Source organism: Symphalangus syndactylus, chromosome 20 (assembly GCF_028878055.3).
Source record: "Symphalangus syndactylus isolate Jambi chromosome 20, NHGRI_mSymSyn1-v2.1_pri, whole genome shotgun sequence".
Classification (NCBI taxonomy): domain Eukaryota; kingdom Metazoa; phylum Chordata; class Mammalia; order Primates; family Hylobatidae; genus Symphalangus; species Symphalangus syndactylus.
In genome coordinates this window covers 65,107,428-65,129,529 of record NC_072442.2, presented here as the reverse complement: position 1 = coordinate 65,129,529, position 22,102 = coordinate 65,107,428, and the positions used below count along the sequence as shown (strand labels likewise).

Below are 22,102 nucleotides of genomic sequence, written 5' to 3'. Positions count from 1 at the left end.
CCTGGTTGTCCCATCCTGTGGACATGCGAGATGCTCAGTCTAGCTTTCATAGTAGGGTTTGAGCTGTTATCTCACCTGCAGTCTTTTCTCCTTGCTCGTCTGAATACTATTTGCTCAAGGCAGGTTACTATCGTAACTCCAGCCAACGCACTCTTTCACCTCAATCATTGTTCAGAAGACATTTTTTGCCTTAAAGTCTTGACTATATCATTTGGTATTTTGTGGTTTGCTATCTTGTCTTATTGAGCTTTTCAAAGAAACAGCTTTGGTTTCATTAATTTTTATGGTTTTTCTCTTTTTTGTTGCGTTGATTTTTTTTTTCTTTTTGAGATGGGGTCTCTGTGACCCAGGTTGGTGTGCAGTGTCGCAATCTCAGCTCACTGTAACCTCTGCCTCCCAGGCTCAGGAGACCCTCCCACCTTAGCCTCCCAAGTAGCTGGGACCACAGGCACATGCCACCATGCCTGGCTGATTTTTCTTTGTAGTTTGGATACAGACAGTTTCGCCATGTTGCCCAGGCTGGTCTTGAATTCCTGAGCTCAGGTAATCCACCCCCTGGGCTCCCAAAGTGCTGGGACTGTAGGTGTGAGCCACCACACCTGGCCTTGTTGCATTGATTTCTTCTCTTATCATAGCCATCCCTTTGCTAGTTTGTTAAGGTAAAAGGTTAGATTATCAATTTTAGACCTTTCTCTTTTTTTTTTTTTTTTTTTTTTTGAGACGGAGTCTCGCCCTGTCACTCAGGTTGAAGTACAGTGGCGCGATCTCTGCTCACTGCAAGCTCCATCTCCCGGGTTCATGCCATTCTTCTGCCTCAGCTCCCGAGTAGCTGGGACTACAGGTGCCCGCCACCACACCCGGCTAATTTTTTTTTTTTTTGTATTTTTACTAGAGACACGGTTTCACCGTGTTTGCCAGGATGGTCTCGATCTCCTGATCACCTCCTGATCCGTTCACCTTGGCCTCCCAAAGTGTTGGGATTACAGGTGTGAGCCGCCGTGCCGGCCTAGACCTTTTTCTTTTTCTTTTTTTTTTTTTTTTTTTTTTTGAGATGGAGTCTCACTCTCTCGCCCAGGCTGGAGTGCAGTGGCGCAATCTCGGCGCACTGCAACCTCCGCCCTCTGAGTTCAAGCGATTCTCCTGCCTCAGCCTCCTGAGTAGCTAGGATTACAGGTGCCTGCCACTGCACCCGACTAATTTTTTTTTGTATTTTTAGTAGAGACAGGGTTTCACCATCTTGGCCAGGCTGATCTTGAACTCTTGACCTCGTGATCCACCTGCCTCGGCCTCCCAAAGTGCTGGGATTACAGGCATGAGCCACCGTGCCCGGCTGACCTTTCTCTTTTTTTTTTTTTTTTTTTTTTTTTGAGACAGAGTCTTGCTCTGTCGCCCAGGCTGGAGTACAGTGGCGCGATCTCGGCTCACTGCAACCTCTGCCTCCTGGGTTCATGTCATTCTCCTGCCTCAGCCTCCTGAGTAGCTGGGAGTACAGGCACCCGCCACCACGCCCAGCTAAATTTTGTATTTGTAGTAGAAACGGGGTTTCACCGTGTTAGCCGAGATGGTCTCGATCTCCTGACCTCGTGATCCACCCGCCTCAGCCTCCCAGAGTGCTGGGATTACAGGTGTGAGCCACCATGCCTGGCCAACCTTTCTCTTTTTCTAATAGAATTATTCACTTCTGTAAATTTTCCTCTCAGCATTGCTTTAGCTGCATTCCTCCCCTTTTTTTTTTTTTTTTTTGAGGTGGAGTCTCACATTGTCACCCTGGCTAGAGTGCAGTGGCAGGATCTTGGCTCACTGCAACCTCCACCTACCCTGTTCAAGCGATTCTCCTGCCTCAGCCTCCCAAGTAGCTGGGATTACAGGTGTCTGCCACCACACCCAGCTAATTTTTTTTTGTATTTTTAGTAGAGACAGGGTTTCACCATGTTGGCCAGGCTGGTCTTGAACTCCTGACCTCGTGATTTACCCGCCTTGGCTTCCCAAAGTGCTGGGATTACAGATATGAGCCATCGTGCCCGGCCCCATTCCTCACATTTTAATATGTTGTGTTTTCATTTTTATTTAGTTAAAAGTATATTCTAATTTCCCTTATGAGTTCATATTCCACCTTAGGTTGTTTCAAACTATGCTGTTTACATATTTGGGGGTTTCCCTTATTAGTTTCTACTTTGATTCCATTATGATTAGGAAAGATGTTCTATGTGATATCTTAGTTTTAAAAAATGTATCAAGATTTTTTTTTAAATAATTAATTTAGAGGTGGGGTCTCACTCTTGCCTAGGTTGGACTCAAACTCCTGGGTGCAGGTGATCCTCCTGCCTCAGCCTTCCAAAGAGTTGGGATTACGGGCATGAGCTACTGCACCTGGCTGAGGCTGACTTTTTTTTTTTTTTTTTTTTTTTTTTTTTTTTTTGAGACGGAGTCTCGCTCTTTCACCCAGGCTGGAGTGCAATGGCGCGATCTCGGCTCACTGCAGGCTCCACCCCCCGGGGTTCACGCCATTCTCCTGCCTCAGCCTCCCGCGTAGCTGGGACTACAGGCGCCTGCCACCTCGCCTGGCTAATTTTTTTGTATTTTTAGTAGAGACGGGGTTTCACCGTCTTAGCCAGGATGGTCTCAATCTCCTGACCTTGTGATCTGCCCGCCTCGGCCTCCCAAAGTGCTGGGATTACAGGCGTGAGCCACCGCGCCCGGCCAAGGCTGACTTTTTGATGTCCTAGCATACAGTCTATCTTGGTGCCCGTCCCATGTGTGCTGGAAAATATCTGTTAATCTGTATTCTGCTGTTGTTAGGTTGAGTGTTTTACAAACATCAGGGCCAGTCAATTGGTTACATTGCTCAAGTCTTCTATATCCTTAGTGATATTTTTTGTATACTTCTATCGATTACTGAGGAGTATTAGAACTCTCCAGTAATCCCAGCAGTTTGGGAGGCTGAGGCTAGTGGATTGCTTGAGCACAAGAGTTTGAGACCAGCCTGGGCAACGTAGCGAAACCCCATTTCTACAAAAAAATACAAAAATTAGCTGGATGTGGTGGTACATGCCTGTAGTCCCAGCTACTTGGAAGGCTGAGGTGGGAGAGTTTCTTGAGCCTGGGAGGTGGAGGCTGCAATGAGTGGAGAGAGATGGTGCCATTGCCCTCCAGCCTGGGCAACAGAGCAAGACCCTGTCTTGCTTGAGAGAAAGCTCCAGCTATAGCTGTGAGTTTATTGTCTTTCAGGTCCATCATTTTTGAAATTCTGTTACTAGTTACATAATGTATTTAGGATCATTAGGTCTTCTGAACAAGTTGACTACTTTATCGTATCAAATATCCCTCTGTATTCCTGATAGCATTCCATGGTCTGAAGTCTTTGTCTTACATCAGTAGTGCCACTCCAGGTTTGTTTTGTGTTTGCATGGGTGTATTTTTCCATCTTTTTACTGTTAATCTGTGTCTTTGTAACTAAAGTTTATTTCCTATAGACAGCATATGGTTGGATCTTTTTTTTTGTTTGTTGAGATGGAGTCTCTCCCTTTGTTGCCCAGGCTGGAGTGCAGTGGCATGATCTTGGCTCAGTGCAACCTCTGCCTCCCGAGTTCAAGCAATTCTCCTACCTCAGCCTCCCAAGAAACTGAGACTACAGGCGCACGCCACCACGCCCAGCTAATTTTTGTATTTTTAGTAGAGACGGGGTCTCACCATGCTGTCCAGGCTGGTTTCAAACTCCTGACCCCAAGGCCCGCCTCAGCCTCCCAAAGTGCTTAGGATTACAGGTGTGAGCCACCATGCCCGGCCTTTTTATTTAAATCCAGTTTGACAATGTTTGCCTTACAAATGGTCTAAATACCTCAATTAAGGTTAATGTAACTATCACTGTGGCAGTGTAGCTCAGTTTAAATCTACCGTCTTATTATTTTTTAAAATTATTTTTTCTGCTTTTCTCTTGTCCTGCTTTCTGAATTTAGTTGTTTTGTGACTTTATCTCCACTTTCACTTATTTGGCTACGTGGTTTTTTTCTAATTGTTTGCTCTAAGGTTTACAGTATACATCCCTCACTTACTGTGATCTGTTGTGACCATTAGTCTACTACGGATCACTTCACGTATAGTACAAGAACCTTAGAATAATACACTTGAGGTTCCGCTCCCACTCTTAGTAGTAGTTTTGTCATAACATTTTAATTGTACATGTAATATAAGTGCTATAATACTTTGTTACTCTTTTTGCTTTGAACAGCCTTTATCTTTTGTAGAAATTGCAAAATGAGAAAAAATATTTTTTGCATTTTACCCACACACTTACTATTCCTGGTGTTCTTCACTAGTTTGTATAGCTCCATCTGGTGTGCTTTTTCTTTTTCTTTTTTTTTTTTTTTTTTTTTTTGAGACAGAGTCTCACTCTGTCTCCCAGGCTGGAGTGCAGTGGTGCGATCTCAGCTCACTGCATCCTCTGCCTCCTGGGTTCAATTTTTGTATTTTTAGTAGAGACGGTTTCATGTTGGCCAGGCTGGTCTTGAACTCCTGACCTCAGGTGATCCACCCACCTCGGCCTCCCAAAGTGCTGGGATGACAGGTGTGAGCCACCACGCCTGGCCCAGGGGAACCATTTTCTTTTTTTTTTTTTTTTTTTTTTTTTTTTTTTTTTTTTTTTTTTTTTTTTTTTTTTTTTTTCCTGAGATGGAGTCTCACTCTGTTGCCAGGCTGGAGTACAGTGGCAAGATCTCAGCTCACTGCAGCCTCCACCTCCCGAGTTCAAGCGATTATCCTGCCTCAGCCTCCTGAGTAGCTGGGATTACAGGCATCTGCCACCACACCTGGCTAATTCTTGTATTTTTAGTAGAAACAGAGTTTTGCCATGTTGGCCAGGCTGGTCTCCAACTCCTGGGCTCAAGCAGTCCTCCCACCTTGGCCTCCCAAAGTGCTGGGATTATAGGCATGAGCCACCGTGCCCAGCCTCATTGTGGTTTTGCTATTTCCCTAGTGACTAATGATGTTGAATTCAAATCTTTCTTGACTAGTAGGGATAAAACTAACTGGATCAAGTAGTCTCCACCCTCCCCGCCCCTGGCTCATCTGTAATTTACTTTTTTTTCTACTATCTTTAGATTGTGAATAAGTGGAATACAGCTCTCATTGGCCTTATGACATACTTTCGGGAGGCTGTGGTGAACACCCAAGAGCTCTTGGACTTACTGGTAAAGTGTGAGAACAAGATCCAGACACGTATCAAGATTGGACTCAACTCCAAGATGCCAAGTCGGTTCCCCCCGGTTGTGTTCTACACCCCTAAGGAGCTGGGTGGACTCGGCATGCTCTCAATGGGCCATGTGCTCATCCCCCAGTCCGACCTCAGGTACAGCCCGGTTAAACGTATTTCTAAATCCTATTGCTCAGGCCCTAAAGGAAGTGGGTATTTCTTTAGTTTTAGGCTTTATCTTTTCTCTAATCTCGGTTGTACCCCCAAACAGGTGATCCAAACAGACAGATGTAGGTATCACACACTTTCGTTCAGGAATGAGCCATGAAGAAGACCAGCTCATTCCCAACTTGTACCGCTACATACAGCCATGGGAGAGCGAGTTCATTGATTCTCAGCGGGTCTGGGCTGAGTACGCACTCAAGAGGCAAGAGGCCATTGCTCAGAACAGGTGGGCACCTAGGAGGGCATGCCAACCCTGGGGCAGGGGCAGGTGGTGGCCTTTGAACTGTGTGGAGTTCAGGGTCAGAGCATGCCATAGTTGTATGGAGGTGAGAAGGCTGGTTCTACTGACCCTAATTATTTTTGGCCAGGAAGGAGTGCTGAGCTCCTCATGTGAGATCGCGTTTTGACTTGAATCTTTCTTTTTTTGGAAGACGCCTGACTTTAGAAGACCTAGAAGATTCATGGGATCGTGGCATTCCTCGAATCAATACCCTCTTCCAGAAGGACCGGCACACACTGGCTTATGATAAGGGCTGGCGTGTCAGAACTGACTTTAAGCAGTATCAGGTATGTAGAGGGGGAGGAGATTTTCCCTGAGTCAGGACAATCCATGGCTATCCCAGAAACTTGGGGCAGTAGGCACCCAGAAGCTTGACCGTGCCTGCCTTGCCATCTAGGTTTTGAAGCAGAATCCGTTCTGGTGGACACACCAGCGGCATGATGGGAAGCTCTGGAACCTGAACAACTACCGTACAGACATGATCCAGGCCCTGGGTGGTGTGGAAGGCATTCTGGAACACACACTCTTCAAGGGCACTTACTTCCCTACCTGGGAGGGGCTTTTCTGGTGAGGATTCTCCCCTCTTAGAGGGACCTATCACAACCCTTTGAGCTCATCTCTTGTGTGCCTCTGTGATTTCCTGTGGTGTTTCCCAGACATTCACATCCAGAAGGTCAGCAGTGTGCTGGAAGATGGCAGGATATCACCTCACCTGCTTCTCTTGCTCCCCAGGGAGAAGGCCAGTGGCTTTGAGGAATCTATGAAGTGGAAGAAGCTAACTAATGCTCAGCGATCAGGACTGAACCAGATTCCCAATCGTAGATTCACCCTCTGGTGGTCCCCGACCATCAATCGAGCCAATGTGAGTGTGATTGACACTGGAGATGGGAAGCTAAAAACAGTTGCTTCTTCTTGCCTTGGTTATGTCATGAGCGCCCGAGTCTCTTGATCTCTAATGTCACATTGTCATTTTCCTGGCAGGTATATGTAGGCTTTCAGGTGCAGCTAGACCTGACGGGTATCTTCATGCATGGCAAGATCCCCACGCTGAAGATCTCTCTCATCCAGATCTTCCGAGCTCACTTGTGGCAGAAGATCCATGAGAGCATTGTTATGGACTTATGTCAGGTGGGCTGGAATCGAGGAGAGAGGGTGCTGTAAAGAGTCAGCTCACGTGGGCAGGAATCGAGGGGAGAAGGTGCTGTACAGAGTCAGCTCAGGTGGAATCGCGGGGAGAGGGTGCTGTACAGAGTCAGCTAAGCTTGCTCTTTTGCACATGGGAAATCCACCCTGGAAGCTCTGACGATGAGACCCCTGTTGCCTCATTATCTTATTGTACAAACTCTGATTTTAATTGGGTTTCCTTAACAAGTCTTAATCTCTCCATCTTTTCCTTCAGGTGTTTGACCAGGAACTCGATGCACTGGAAATTGAGACAGTACAAAAGGAGACAATCCATCCCCGAAAGTCATATAAGATGAACTCTTCCTGTGCAGATATCCTGCTCTTTGCCTCCTATAAGTGGAATGTCTCCCGGCCCTCATTGCTGGCTGACTCCAAGTAAGTGCCTCAGGACCCAGCCCTAGGCAGCCAGGACACTTTCGTTTTCCTGTTCTTCTAGCCCTACAACTTTAGGAATTGTCCCTGTCTGCCTTTGTTTCAAACTTGGAGCCAGTGCTACCCCTGGAGCCTATCAACACCCTTAGTCAGATCTGCTGATTCCCTGAGGTCTTGCTGATCTGCAACAAGTTGGTGGAGTGGGTGGGATGGTTTTGGGATTTAAGTGGTTCTGGTTCTGGGGACATTGGTTATGCCCATGGTTTCCTAGAAGCTTGAACCCTCTTCATCCTCAGGGATGTGATGGACAGCACCACTACCTAGAAATACTGGATTGACATCCAGTTGCGCTGGGGGGACTATGATTCCCACGACATTGAGCGCTATGCCCGGGCCAAGTTCCTGGACTACACCACGGACAACATGAGTATCTACCCTTCACCCACAGGTGTACTCATCGCCATTGACCTGGCCTATAACTTGCACAGGTGAGTTGAGGCTCAGGACCGTGTATTTTCAGGCCAGGCGCAGTGGCTCACACCTGTAATCCCAGCACTTTGGGAGGCCGAGGTGAGCAGATTGCCTGAGCTCAGGAGTTTGAGACCAGTTTGGGCAACATGGTGAAACCCTAGCTCTACTAAAATACAAAAAATTAGCTGGGCGTGGTGGTCCGCGCCTGTAGTCCCAGCTACTCAGAAGGCTGAGGTGGGAGAATTACTTGAACCTGGGAGGCGGAGCTTGCAGTGAACCGAGATGGCACCACTGCGCTCCAGCCTGGGCGACAGAGCTAGACTCCATCTCAAAGAAAAAAATAATAATAATAAAAAATAACCCATGTATTTTCCATTAGCTCCATACTTTAATGTAGTCATACTTTTTTACTTTACCTAAGTGACAGGAAGTGGCCCATTCCTCCTGTGGGTCACTGATTCTCTTCTCCAGCCTGTATGTACACATGAGCAGAGTGTTGTCAGCCTGGCCAACAGTCTTTCTTCCTCTGTAGAGTTGGCAGTTTGTCTTGTCTGGGGCTGTCAGCCTGGTCTTAACTTTTCTTGACCGTTTTATCCTCACAGTGCCTATGGAAACTGGTTCCCAGGCAGCAAGCCTCTCATACAGCAGGCCATGGCCAAGATCATGAAGGCAAACCCTGCCCTGTATGTGTTACGTGAACGGATCCGCAAGGGGCTACAGCTCTATTCATCTGAGCCCACTGAGCCTTATTTGTCTTCTCAGAACTATGGGGAGCTCTTCTCCAACCAGATTATCTGGTTTGTGGATGACACCAACGTCTACAGAGTGACCATTCACAAGGTGAGTGTTAGCAGCAGTGTATGGGTGCGGGACTCTGTACATGGCTGTGGGAGAGTTAATGGGCTAAGTGTGTACACATGCTGGGAAGAAGACAGGATGGTGATGTGTAGGCCATGCTAACAAATGCGGTCCTTCTCTAGACCTTTGAAGGGAACTTGACAACCAAGCCCATCAATGGAGCCATCTTCATCTTCAACCCACGCACAGGGCAGCTGTTCCTCAAGATAATCCACACATCCGTGTGGGCGGGACAGAAGCGTTTGGGGCAGGTGAGCAGGTTTAAAGATGAAGAGGCCATAGAACCATGTTGCCTCTTATTCTTGGGGTGGACTTGGTAATATTTACTGGTTTGTTAGATGAAAGGCTGAGAACATCTCATTTGAACTTATCCCCTGAGTTCCTTGGGAAGTATTCTGTGGGAGGTCTAAGAGTATATGAGGTGCTTTGTTCCCTTCCAGCTGGTCTGTTTCCTGAATTTCTAACCTTGAACAGGGCTATCAAAAATCATTTTTCCAAAGGCAACGCATATTCTTTTTTTTTGAGCAGGAGTCTCACTCTGTCGCCCAGGCCGGAGCACAGTGGTGCAATCTCAGTTGACTGCAAGCTCCGCCTCCAGGGTTCACGCCATTCTCCTGCCTTAGCCTCCCGAGTAGCTGGGACTACAGGCGCCCGCCACCACACCCGGCTAATTTTTTTTTTTATTTTTTAGTAGAGACGGGGTTTCAACGTGTTAGCCAGGATGGTCTCGATCTCCTGACCTCGTGATCTGCCCGCCTCGGCCTCCCAAAGTGCTGGGATTACAGGTGTGAGCCACCGCGTCTGGCCAGCAACGCATACTCTCTCTTTCTCTCTTTTTTTTTTTTTTTTTTTTTTTTGAGACGGAGTCTTGCTCTGTTGCCCAGGCTGGAGTGCAGTGGCCTGATCTCAGCTCATTGCAAGCTCTGCCTCCCGGGTTCACGCCATTCTCCTGCCTCAGCCTCCCAAGTAGCTGGGACTACAGGTGCCCGCCACCACGCCCGGCTAAATTTTTTGTATTTTTATTTTTATTTATTTATCTGTTTTTTTTTTTTTGAGACGGAGTCTCGCTCTCGCCCAGGCTGGAGTGCAGTGGCGCCATCTCTGCTCACTGCAAGCTCCGCCTCCTGGGTTCACGCCATTCTCCTGCCTCAGCCTCCCGAGTAGCTGGGACTACAGGCACCCGCTACTATGCCTGGATAAGTTTTTTGTATTTTTAGTAGAGATGGGGTTTCACTATGTTAGCCAGGATGGTCTCGATCTCCTGACCTCGTGATCCACCCGCCTCGGCCTCCCAAAATGCTGAGATTACAGGCGTGAGCCACCGCGCCCAGCCTAATTTTTTGTATTTTTAGTAGAGACGGGGTTTCACCATGTTGGCCAGGATGGTCTTGATCTCCTGACCTCATGATCCACCCGCTTCAGCCTCCCAAAGTGCTGGGATTACAGGCTTGAGCCACCGCGTCTGGCCCAGCAACGCATATTCTTGAAACATCCACTTTGACCAAATCTCTACCTCAGAACTCTTGCTGAATTAACTCTTCTTTAGCTTCCTAGACATTCAACATCTGGCTGGGCTGTATCTGTCCAGCCAGTTTCTCTTCCTTTACATTTGTAGCATGTTTCATCTTACATTCAGTCCAGGATCTTAGTAACCCAAACCGCTGTTGCTCATCTCCATATCTGTGTTTTGCTTATATTTTTCTTTCTAGAATGAACTCCCCTCTTTGCTCTTAAACACAGTCCCTCCTTAAGACACATTTTTTTGTGCAGCTTTTTTCTGATCCTGGTAGCCTTAATTTCTTTTGTTCCTGAACTCTGTAAAACAGTATATAGTTTAGCACATACTCTTGTGTCAGCTTGTGGTATTGTCTTGTTGAAAGGGGCTGTCAGCCTGGTCATTGGACAAGGCCATTTGATACTCTTTCTACCTTCTAAGTGCCTAACATTTAATGTTCAGTAGAAACATAGTTGGATTATTTCAAAACTAGGATATTCTGTTCTAGTTGATCTGGGAGGGTAGAGACTAAATTTCCATTTTCTTCTCTTGCTTTTAAGTTGGCTAAGTGGAAGACAGCTGAGGAGGTGGCCGCCCTGATCCGATCTCTGCCTGTGGAGGAGCAGCCCAAGCAGATCATTGTCACCAGGAAGGGCATGCTGGACCCACTGGAGGTAAGAGGGTTGGGGGGGTAGGAGAAAAGAGACCTTGAGACTTTTAGGCTGTTTCTCATCTTGGACTTGATCTTGTCTTAGGTGCACTTACTGGACTTCCCCAATATTGTCATCAAAGGATCGGAGCTCCAACTCCCTTTCCAGGCGTGTCTCAAGGTGGAAAAGTTTGGGGATCTCATCCTTAAAGCCACTGAGCCCCAGATAGTTCTCTTCAACCTCTATGATGACTGACTCAAGACTATTTCATCTTACACGGTATGAACCTCGGGAAGAGAAGACCGCTGGAGGAGGAGTAGGTTTAGGGTTAGGAGAAGATCCTATGTCTTAGGTTTTTCCCATTTTCACATTTTTAGCCTATAGATTGGGTGAGAACTCTGTTGACTTTCATGAGAGTTTAAGACCTTAAAGTTAAAAATCAACTCTTGGGGCCGGGCACAGTGGCTCACCCCTGTAATCCCAGCAATTTGGGAGGCTGAGGTGGGTGAATCACCTGAGGTCAGGAGTTCAAGATCAGGCTGGCCAACATGATGAGACCCCATCTCTACTAAAAATACAACAAAATTAGCTGAGTGTGGTGGGACGCACCTGTAGTCCCAGCTACTCGGGAGGCTGAGGCACCAGAATCACTGGAACCCAGGAGGCAGAGGTTGCAGTGAGCTGAGATGGCACCACTGCACTCCAGCCTGGGCGACAGAGTGAGACTGTCTCAAAAAAAAAAAAAGGCCAGGCACAGTGGCTCACACCTGTAATCCCAGCACTTTGAGAGGCCGAGGCAGCGGATCATGAGATCAGGAGATCGAGACCATCCTGGCTAACACGGTGAAACCCCATCTCTATTAAAAATACAAAAAATTAGCCGGGTGTGGTGGCAGGCGCCTGTAATCGCAGCTATTCGGGAGGCTGAGGCAGGAGAATGGTGTGAACCCGGGAGGCGGAGCTTGCAGTGAGCCAAGATCATGCCACTCTACTCCAGCCTGGGCGACAGAGCGAGACTCCGTCTCAAAAAAAAAAAAAAAAAAAAAAAAAAGTCTTGGGTTTCATGAAAGATTAGGATTAAAGTGGGAGAGCCTCAAGCAGCTGACCTACCCCACTCTTCCAAATCTTTTCCCAGGCCTTCTCCCGTCTCATCCTGATTCTGCGTGCCCTACATGTGAACAATGATAGGGCAAAAGTGATCCTGAAGCCAGACAAGACTACTATTACAGAACCACACCACATCTGGCCCACTCTGACTGACGAAGAATGGATCAAGGTCGAGGTGCAGCTCAAGGATCTGATCTTGGCTGACTACGGCAAGAAAAACAAGTGAGCAGTGCTGGTGGGGAGACAGACAGGAGGTCTATATATGGTTTTCTGGGGTTTGGAAGCACTTAGGCTTAGAAGTTTCTCAAGAAGGCCAGGTGTGGTGGTTCACACCTGTAATCCCAGCACTTTGGGAGGCCAAGGTGGGTAGATCATTTGAGGTCAGGAGTTTGAAACCATCCTGGCCAACATGGTGAAACCCCGTCTCTACTAAAAATACAAAAATTAGCCGGGTGCAGTTGTGCTCACTTGTAATCCCAGCTACTCAGGAGGCTGAGGCAGGAGAATTGCTTGAACGTTGTGGGCAACGGTTGCGGTGAGCCGAGATCGCGCCACTGCACTCCAGCCTAGGTGACAAGAGTGAGACTCTGTCTCCAAAAAAATAAAGAAGTTTCTCAAGAAATTATCTTGTCTTAGCCAGGCTTGAGTGCTCATGCTAATAATACCAGCGCTTTGGGAGGCCAAGGTGGGAGGATTGCACGAGGCAGGAGTTGAAACCAGCCTGATCACCAAAAGAGACTGACCCCATCTCTACCAAAAAAAAATTTAAAACAGGTGTGGTGGTACACGCCTGTAGTCCCAGCTTCTTGGGGGCTGAGGCAGGAGGCTTGCTTGAGCCCGGGAGTTTGAGGCTGCAGTGAGCCATGATTATGCCACTGCACTCCAGCCTGGGCGACAGAGCGAGACCCTGTCTTGAAAACAAGGAAAGAAGTTATCTTACAGAGTCTCATAGAAGAGAGATACGGCAGTGTCTTCCAATAGTATGGGAAGCGTCCGTGTTTTAGGGCTTCAGTCTGACTCTTGGCCATTGTTTCTCACTGTTGCCATTTCGAACAGGGCATTTCTTTACTGTCCATACATGGTAAGAATCTTGAACATCCGAGACCCTAAGTATCCAAGACTGCTACCAACACAGACACACCTTCCTCCCCCCGTCTCCCTCCCTGTCATCGTGGCAACCAAAACTATCCATAGGGTGACGGACAATACCACCTCTGATTAAGAACCAGTAGTCTAGGGTTTCTGGGGTTTCCATTTCTGAGAATTGTTTCCTGCCAGAGCATTGTTTTGGTCAAGGAAGCGTGGGGTTTACGGATGCTGAACAGTGGGAAGGTGCACACGCAGTGTGCCGCCGTCCTGCTTGGATCTGACAAATCTTGGAAGTGTTAGTGCACCTCCGTTTCACACTTCCTGTAGAAGCAGCTCTTGCGGATTGTCTGGGGCATGAGTATAGGCTGCCCTGTCCTACCAAGTTACACCCTTTCCATTGAGGCAAAAGTGACCAAGGGGAAGGGATCCTTGTAATAGAACCCACACTATCCCCACAGTGTGAACGTGGCATCACTGACACAATCAGAAATTCGAGACATCATCCTGGGTATGGAGATCTCGGCACCGTCACAGCAGCGGCAGCAGATCGCTGAGATCGAGAAGCAGACCAAGGAACAGTCGCAGCTGACGGCAACACAGACTCGCACTGTCAACAAGCATGGTGATGAGATCATCACCTCCACCACCAGCAACTATGAGACCCAGACTTTCTCATCCAAGACTGAGTGGAGGGTCAGGTACTGTCGGGCAAGAGGGTGGGGATGGAAAGGCCGGCTGCACTACCTAAGGTGCTGGGCTGAGCGATGCTGACACTCCCTGCCTGTTTTTAGGGCTATCTCTGCTGCCAACCTGCACCTAAGGACCAATCACATCTATGTTTCATCTGACGACATCAAGGAGACTGGCTACACCTACATCCTTCCTAAGAATGTGCTTAAGAAGTTCATCTGCATATCTGACCTTCGGGCCCAAGTGAGTAAGTGGACTCAGCTCGGCCACAGTGTGTGCCCAACACATTTTGTGCCTAAAACTCAGACCTGAGATTGTCTGGAACTTGAGATGCTGGTTTCAAGATTCATGGATGAGTAATTATACAAGGATAGCCAAAACAACGAGGAGGGTTTTGGCCCCATGAGATAGCAAAAGCTGTGGCAGCTGAGAGAAGGTAGTAAATGTAGTATTGGCCTGATAGTATTTGGAAGAGAACAGATATGGTCAGAAACAAATTCCTGACCAGGTGTGTGCGCTGGCTCACGCCTGTAATCCCAACACTAGGCTGGGCACAGTGGCTAATGCCTGTAATCCCAGCACTTTGGGAGGCCGAGGTGGGTGGATCACCTGAGGTCAGGGGTTTGAGACCAGCCTGACCAATAGGGTGAAACCTCGTCTCTACTAAAAATACAAAAAACTAGCCAGGCATGGTGGCATGCGCCTGTAGTTGCAGCTACTAGGCAGGCTGAGACAGGAGAATTGCTTGAACCCGGGAGGTGAGGTGGAGGTTGCAGTAAGCCAAGATCGCGTCACTGCACTCCAGCCTGGGCAACAGAGCAAGACCCCGTCTGAAAAAACAAAACAAAACAAAAAAAACGTGGCTGTAGTCCCAGCTACTCAGGAGGCTGAGGTTGCTTGAACACAAGCAGTAAGCTTTGATGACCCCACTGCACTCCAGGCTGGGCACAGTGGCTCATGACTGTAATCCCAGCACTGTTGGGAGGCCGAGGTGGGCCCATCTTTTGAGCCCAGGAGTTCAAGACCAGCCTGGGCAACATGACGAAATGGTGTCTCTACAAAAGAAAAAAAAAACTAGCCAGGCATGGTGGCGCACACCTGTAATCTCAGCTCCTCAGGAGGCTGAGGTGGGAGGATCACCTGATCCTGGAGGGTGGTGAGTGTAGTGAGGTGAGATCATGTCACTGCCTGCTAGCCTGGGTGACAGAGTGATACCCTGCTTCAAAAAAGAGAAAAGATGCATAACTTTACTAGTGTATCAGGGATAGTCATAGTTTATGAAACATCATTTTGGGCCAAGGGGGGTGGATCACTTGAGATCAGGAGTTTAAGACCAGCGTGGCCAACATGGCGAAACCCCGTCTCTATTAAATATATGAAAACTAGCGGGGCGTGGTGGCATGTGCCTGTAGTCCCAGCTACTCAGGAAGCTGAGGCAGGAGAATTGCTTGAACCCAGGAGGCGGAGGTTGCAGTGAGCTGAGATCACACCACTGCACTACAGCCTTGCCGACAGAGTGAGACTCCATCTCAGACGCACTATTTAGTGGCTGTCAGGTTGGCAAATTTGAAAAGATTGTTAATATCCTGTGTGGGTGAGTTTATAGTAAACAGATCCTCTTACTTTGTTGGTGATAATGTAAAATTTAAAATAGCACCAAGTGCTGGTTTTCCAGATGTTTTCAGCTTGTGAAAATACATTGAGCTTTATGTATGCTCATTTGCTTATGAATACTATACTTAATAATCAGCTGGGGAGCTTGTGAGTAGCGCAGATTCCTGAACCCCACTCAGGAGATTCTGACGTGGTAAGTCCGAGATGAGGTCCATGTTTAACATTTTGAACAAGCACCCCAGCTGATTCTGATACAGGGAGTTCTGATCACGTTTTAAGAAACTCTGTCCGTGTTCTTGGGAGAAAGAAGGAAACAGAGGGCCGGCAGCTCCAACTCTGAGCTGGTACTAAGAAGAGTTTTGGTTCCTGACCCCTTTGTCTCCAGATTGCAGGATACCTATATGGGGTGAGCCCACCAGATAACCCCCAGGTGAAGGAGATCCGCTGCATCGTGATGGTGCCGCAGTGGGGCACTCACCAGACCGTGCACCTGCCTGGCCAGCTGCCCCAGCATGAGTACCTCAAGGTAATGGGGAGTGATGGAGCCTGGGAGTGTGGAAAAGCCGGTGTGATTCCTGTCTGTGGGTGGGATTCAGCTCTGTACTCCTCTTTACCTATAGGAGATGGAACCCTTAGGTTGGATCCACACTCAGCCCAATGAGTCCCCGCAGTTATCACCCCAGGATGTCACCACCCACGCCAAGATCATGGCTGACAACCCATCTTGGGATGGCGAGAAGACCATTATCATCACATGCAGGTGGGCCTGGGCTCCTTGGGAGGAAGTATGGAGGGGCAGGGATTGCAGGCCAGGGCCCAGAACAGTGGCCCGAGCTGTTACTCTGGTCCCCGTCCCTCCCCCAGCTTCACACCAGGCTCCTGTACGCTGACGGCCTACAAGCTGACCCCCAGTGGCTACGAGTGGGGCCGCCAGAACACAGACAAGGGCAACAACCCCAAGGGCTACCTGCCTTCGCACTACGAGAGGGTGCAGATGCTGCCGTCCGACCGCTTCCTGGGCTTCTTCATGGTCCCCGCCCAGTCCTCATGGAACTACAACTTTATGGGTAGGTGGGAGGAGCCTGGGGATGTGGGGGTAGAAGTAGGGATAAGGTGAGGCCATTGCCCTTTGCACTTGGGGCCTGGCTGGCTTGGAGGTGGCACAGGCCGCATGAGGCAGGAGCCCTGTTAACACTGGCTGTTTCCTTCTCCCCGAAGGTGTTCGGCATGACCCCAACATGAAATATGAGCTGCAGCTGGCGAACCCCAAAGAGTTCTACCACGAGGTGCACAGGCCTTCCCACTTCCTCAACTTCGCTCTCCTGCAGGAGGGGGAGGTTTACTCTGCGGACCGGGAGGACCTGTATGCCTAGTGCCTGTTTCCTGCCTCCTGCTTCAGCCTCCCGAGGCCGCAGCCTCAGCCCCTCCAGACAGGCCACTGACATTCAGCAGTTTGGCCTCTTTCCCTCTGTCTGTGCTTGTGGTGTTGACCTCCTGAAGGCTTGTCATCCTGAATAAAATATTGTAATAAATTTTGTATAAACAGGAGTTCAGGGGCAGGTTTGTTTTTTTTTCCCCCGAACTCAAATTCTGGATTTAGGTCTAACAGGAGGCTGGACTGGAGCGGTTCACAGCAAGGTGCTGGGCTCAGCTGTGAAGGAGGAGTGTGAGGCCCCTTCCTGTTCAGGGCTTCGGGGGAGATAGTCCCAGAACTCAGTGGAGACCTGAGGCGGGGCTGGGCTTTCACACTCCGCTGCCTTGACCACATTTGCTGCTTTCTCTACGAAACTACTTGGAAGCCCTCGCCTCCTTTCCACAGTTGTGGGAGCAGTTGCCCTTTCCCGGGTCTAGGAACTCCGGCTTGTGCTGAGCGGCTGTGGTGTCACGCCCAGCCCTTTAAGCTTTCTGTCTCAGTCCTGGACAGGAAAACAAGAACACAGGCAGGCAGTTTGTGTACAGCCGGGCGGAGGCCAGAGACCGGCCGCCTACCTGTCACCTCTCGCCTGGAGCGGGCCACTGCCAAGTTGGCCCCATGACTCCAAACGGGCGGAGCCTGGATTGGGCCTGTGGGGAGGGCGCCACCAAAGTGGCCACTGGCAGCCCTGAGCCTCAGCTCTTAGACGCCTGGCTGGAAGTTGGCTGTCCTGTTTCCTGTGACCTTGGGAGTAGAAAGGACAGGGCCCAGGGGGCCTAGGGCACTATCTCCCTTCCCCACGCCTTCTCCCTTCCTCGTTCCTCCCCACCCTTCTCGCTTCTACCCCGCCCACACCGCCCTAAACGGCTTCCTGGGGCGGAACTGTTTGGCTTTTCCCCGTCCTAGTTGGGGGTGGGGGGCGGGGGGTCGCAGCCCTAAGTCTCTGGGAGACATGGAGCCCAGGAGGGCGGCGCCTGGGGCGCCTGGCTGGGGGTCTCGGGAGGCCGCGGGGTCGGGAACGGCCGCGGAGCTTGTGTACCATCTAGCTGGGGCCCTGGGCACTGAGCTGCAGGATCTGGCGCGCCGTTTTGGACCGGAGGCGGCGGCCGGGCTGGTGCCGCTAGTGGTGCCAGCGCTGGAGCTCTTGGAACAGGCTGCCGTGGGGCCCGCCCCGGACTCGGTGAGTCACGGCCCTCCCCTTGCCACCCACGGGGCCGACAGGGCCGAAGCCTGAGATTCGGGTCTCCCCAGCTGCAGGTGTCGGCGCAGCAAGCGGAGCAGGAGCTGCGGCGGCTGCGGGAGGAGAACGAGCGCCTCCGCAGGGAGCTGCGCGCGGGGCCACAGGGTAAGCGCAGCCCCGGCCAGGGCAGGGCGGGTGGCGACCGGCTCGGGTCCTCCCCTCCCTCCCGCGGGCCGCGCGCCGCCGCTAAGAACGCCCCTTCCTCAGAGGAGCGCGCGCTGCTGCGGCAGCTCAAGGAGGTCACGGACCGACAGCGTGACGAACTCCGGGCGCACAACTGCGACCTGCGGCAGCGCGGCCAGGAGACCGAGGCGGTGGGGGCGGGGCGCGGGCGGGGCGGGGCTCCGGGGGCGGGGCGGAGAGAGGCAGGCGCGGGGCGGGGCGGGCTCCAGAGGCCCTCGGTGCCCCGCCCACCCCACCCTTTGCTCCGCTCCCAGTTGCAGGAGCAGCTGCAGCGCCTCCTGCTGGTGAACGCTGAGCTGCGGCACAAGCTGGCGGCAGTGCAGACCCAGCTGCGCGCCGCGCAGGACCGCGAGAGGGAGCTCCAGCAGCCTGGCGAAGCTGCGACTCCGCAGGCTAAAGAGCGAGCGCGGGGGCAGGCCGGGCGGCCCAGGCACCAGTACGGACAGGAGCCCGAATGGGCGACCACCGGCGCAGGCGCCCCGGGGAACCCTGAGGACCCGGTGAGTGCCGTATGAAGGCAAGGACCCAGCCCAGGACTCAGCGTCCAGCGCTCGGTGGGCGCTCGGGCAAGGTTTGCATGCTGCACAGCAGGTGGGCCAGGAAGCGGGGAGGTGGCAGACAGATATGCGCCCCCGGCCGGCCTCGGCCCCCACTCTCAGCTGGAGCACTGCTCTGTTATCTGTTGGGGCACCCTTGCCCCCCAAGTCTCCCGGCCCGTCACTTCCTCTAGCATTCCCATGATGGCCCTGGGGCGGGGGAGCGCCAGCCGAGGCGACCCTCTGACCATGCCTGTCCTTCCAAAGGCAGAGGCTGCACAGCAGCTGGGGTGCCCCTCGGAGGCAGGGCAGTGCCGCTTCAGTCGGGAGGAGTTTGAGCAGATCCTTCAGGAGAGGAATGAACTCAAAGCCAAAGTGTTCCTGCTCAAGGAGGAGCTGGCCTACTTCCAGCGGTGAGGACGCTGGGAAGCCGGGGGGCCTCCGATCACCCCACATCATTCTCCAGTCATTGACCCGTCCAAAGTGACATGTGCAAGGCCTGCCTTGGGAACTGGGAGGACATGAATTGCACAGCCCTTGCCCTCCTGCAACGTCATCCAGACAGGGGAGAGGGACAGTGCAAAGGGTCGCAGCTGCAGCAGCCAGGGCAGCTCTCCTAGGAGGGGGCCACGGGGCCACCTAAGCTAAGGTCTGAGGGTGTCAGCAAGGCAGAGCGCTTCAGGTGTTCAGGGAAGAGCTGCGTGCACAGGTACCAGGAGTGATGCCTGCGGCTGGCATCTCCACTGCTGGCATCCCCATGGCTGGCATCACCGGGGCTTTCTCCCTCCCTGCCCCTCTTTTGTAGGGAGCTGCTCACAGACCACCGGGTCCCCGGCCTTCTGCTTGAGGCCATGAAGGTGGCTGTCCGGAAGCAGCGGAAGAAGATCAAGGCCAAGATGTTAGGGACACCAGAGGAAGCAGAGAGCAGGTAGGTCCCTGCCTGCATTCCCACTGAGCCAGGCCTCCCTCCCTCATTCTGCTGAGCCTGATGACCCAGCCTGGTCACCCTCTGAGCCCACTGTCTCAGACTGAGGCTGTCACCCCAACCTGGTCACCCCTTGAGCCTCCCTAGCCTGGCCGCTTCTAGGGCCTGCTGACCTGGTCTGGCTGTGTCCCGTGTCCGCTGTCCAGCCTGCGCCCTTCTCCCTGGATCTCACCACTCCCCTTGCCTTGCCTGCCGTCCATTCTGCCTGACGACGCTGCCTCTCCACATTCATTCTTCAAGTTCCTGTCTTGGCTGGGTCTGTTTATTCTCACCGGGGTGAAACTGTAGCCGCGGCTGTGTCAGGGCCTGCTGTGTGTCAAGCTATAAAATAAAGCCTTGGCAGGGCGCGGTGGCTCACGCTTGTAATCCCAGCACTTTGAGAGGCTGAGGTGGGGGGATCACCTGAGGTCAGGAGTTCGAGACCAGCCTGGCCAACATGGTGAAACCCTGTCTCTACTAAAAATACAAAAATTAGCCAGGCGTGGGGACAGGCGCCTGTAATCCCAGCTACTCAGGAGGCTGCGGCAGGAGAATCGGTTGAACCTGGGAGGCGGAGGTTGCAGTGAGCTGAGGTCGCGCCACTGCACTCCATCCTGGGCCACAGAGCGAGACCCTGTCTCAAAGAAAAAAAAAATTAAAAATTAAAGCCTCGACATCCTGCATCTCCTCAGGGTTGCCTTCTCACCAACCCCAGGGTCCCTGCAGTCCCTCCATCCCCCCTGCTGGATTCCTGTTGTCCCTCGGGGCCTTGATCAATGGCCCTCACTTCTCCTCTCTCCTCTGTCTCAGTGACGATGAGGATGGCTCGTGGCTTCTGCTCTCCGATGATAAGGGAGATCCTCCCCCACCCCCGGAGTCCAAAATATAGAGTTTGTATGTTGGGGGAAGGGGAAGGGGAAGGGCAAGAGTGTGGGGAGGGAGGAAGGGCCCTGGCTGGTCCTTCTCAGGATCCCCTTTCCCGCTTCTCTGCCTGTCACCCTGCTGTGCTTGGCTCTAAGCACACCCTCCCCTCCTGCTTCTCTGGCCCTGGCCCCCATCACCTTCACACTCCCTCAGGCTGCCCTTTCTTCCCCCTCTCCCCTTTTCTCACCAGCCCCTGCCCTCACCCATATCCTTGACCTCTCTGGCTTCCTGGCTCAAAGTGCCTCTGGCTGTCTCTCTCCAGCTTTGGTCTATGGTATCGGGGTAAAGCCGAATCCTCTGAGGATGAGACCAGCAGCCCTGCACCCAGCAAGCTAGGGGGAGAAGAGGAGGCCCAACCACAGTCGCCAGCTCCTGATCCGCCCTGTTCTGCCCTCCACGAACACCTTTGTCTGGGGGCCTCAGCCGCCCCAGAGGCCTGACTTAGGGGTCTGGCTGTGGAAGGATGCGTGGTCTCAAATGAGGACAGGGCTCCCGCCTTCGCAGCCCTCGCCAGGGGTCTGCCCCAATCCTGGCCTGCACCAGGGCAGGACGGGGGCTCAGCCTGCCTCCCACTCTACGTCTGTACCGAGCCTCTGGGGCCAGATACAAGAGTGCCTCTCTGCGTCTCAGTTTCCCCATCCGTGAAATGAGAGCTGACTGCCTAGCTCCCAGGGCTTTGTGCAGACGGCCTGAGCTCATGTAATAAAGAACTGCCCGTAATACACAGAAACTGTTCTTCGCCTGTCTGTCCACGTCTGTGCCGCCTCCCAACCCTGCCAGGAGCAGAGGCTGGCTGAGGGGTCCTCGTGGGTCTCCTTGCTCCGTCACTGGGTGGGGTGGCTTCTTGGAGCTCAGGCCTTGCTTTGGGAGTGTGGCTTGATGGAAAGCCGTGGCTCCCACCCTCACTCCACCCCCTTCCCTGGCCCCGGCACCCAGGGACCTGCAACTTCATTCTTCTGGCCCTTCCAGGCCCAGGCCAGTCAGCCCTGCCATTGCCTTCCTTTCCCTTTCTTTTTTTGAGTGTCAGTCTTTCCAGCCACCCCCTCCCTCTCAGGGAGGTGCCTCATGGCAGCCCGCCCCTCCGGCCTGGTTTCCTCAGGAAAAGCCCTGAGAGGAAGCAGGGAGGGGGCTGGGAGCTGTGGGGGCCAGATGAACCTGAGCCCTCCCACCGAGCTGGCCGCTATGGGGCTGGGGCTGCTGCTCCCGCTGCTGCTGCTCTGGACTCAGGGGACTCAGGGGTCAGAGCTGGACCCCAATGGGCAGCACGTCTGTGTGGCCAGCAGGTGGGTCTCGTGGGAGTCTGATGCTGGTGGTTGAACCGGTGTTGAGGTCGTTAGGGGAAGGAGGAGACTAGGAAGGGGGCTTAGGCTGAAAGGAAGGGGCTGCTGATGGCGGTCTGGCAGGTAGTGGCTAGCCAGGGCGGATGGTGGAAGGGTCAGGGAAGGAGAGGGGAGGGGCTGGGGACCCTAGCTATAAAGATCCGCTAGGCCTCTCCAGGGGACTAAGGCAGCCTCCCCCACTTCAGCCAGAGACAGTGATCCACCTCGCTCGGGGCCAGGCTGCACCCCGCGCCATGTCCGGCTGACCCCTTTTTGCCCCACAGCCCCTCTGCTGAGC

General features: G+C 52.2%; 1 protein-coding gene and 1 pseudogene across 1 annotated transcript; both read left to right on the top strand.

The window, feature by feature from the left end:
* The window catches only part of LOC129469493 (pre-mRNA-processing-splicing factor 8-like), a 35,270-nt pseudogene extending 18,498 nt beyond the window's left edge, over window positions 1-16,772 (top strand).
* An 802-nt stretch (window positions 16,773-17,574) lies between these two features.
* LOC129469686 (rab-interacting lysosomal protein-like) lies at window positions 17,575-21,215 on the top strand. Its single transcript, XM_055256465.2, has 7 exons — window positions 17,575-17,818; window positions 17,890-17,983; window positions 18,086-18,192; window positions 18,316-18,561; window positions 18,865-19,010; window positions 19,403-19,525; window positions 20,748-21,215. The coding sequence occupies exons 1-7, from the start codon at window positions 17,591-17,593 to the stop codon at window positions 20,923-20,925; spliced, it is 1,122 nt and encodes a 373-aa protein (XP_055112440.2). The 5' UTR covers window positions 17,575-17,590; the 3' UTR covers window positions 20,926-21,215.
* The last annotated feature ends 887 nt before the right edge of the window (window positions 21,216-22,102 follow it).

Bases quoted from the DNA above. Each gene is read 5' to 3' on its own strand.
- LOC129469686 (XM_055256465.2), top strand. From the start codon at position 17,591: ATGGAGCCCAGGAGGGCGGCGCCTGGGGCGCCTGGCTGGGGGTCTCGG. The intron at 17,819-17,889 runs GTGAGTCACGGC...GGGTCTCCCCAG, and splicing joins TGGGGCCCGCCCCGGACTCG to CTGCAGGTGTCGGCGCAGCA. The intron at 18,562-18,864 runs GTGAGTGCCGTA...GTCCTTCCAAAG, and splicing joins CGGGGAACCCTGAGGACCCG to GCAGAGGCTGCACAGCAGCT.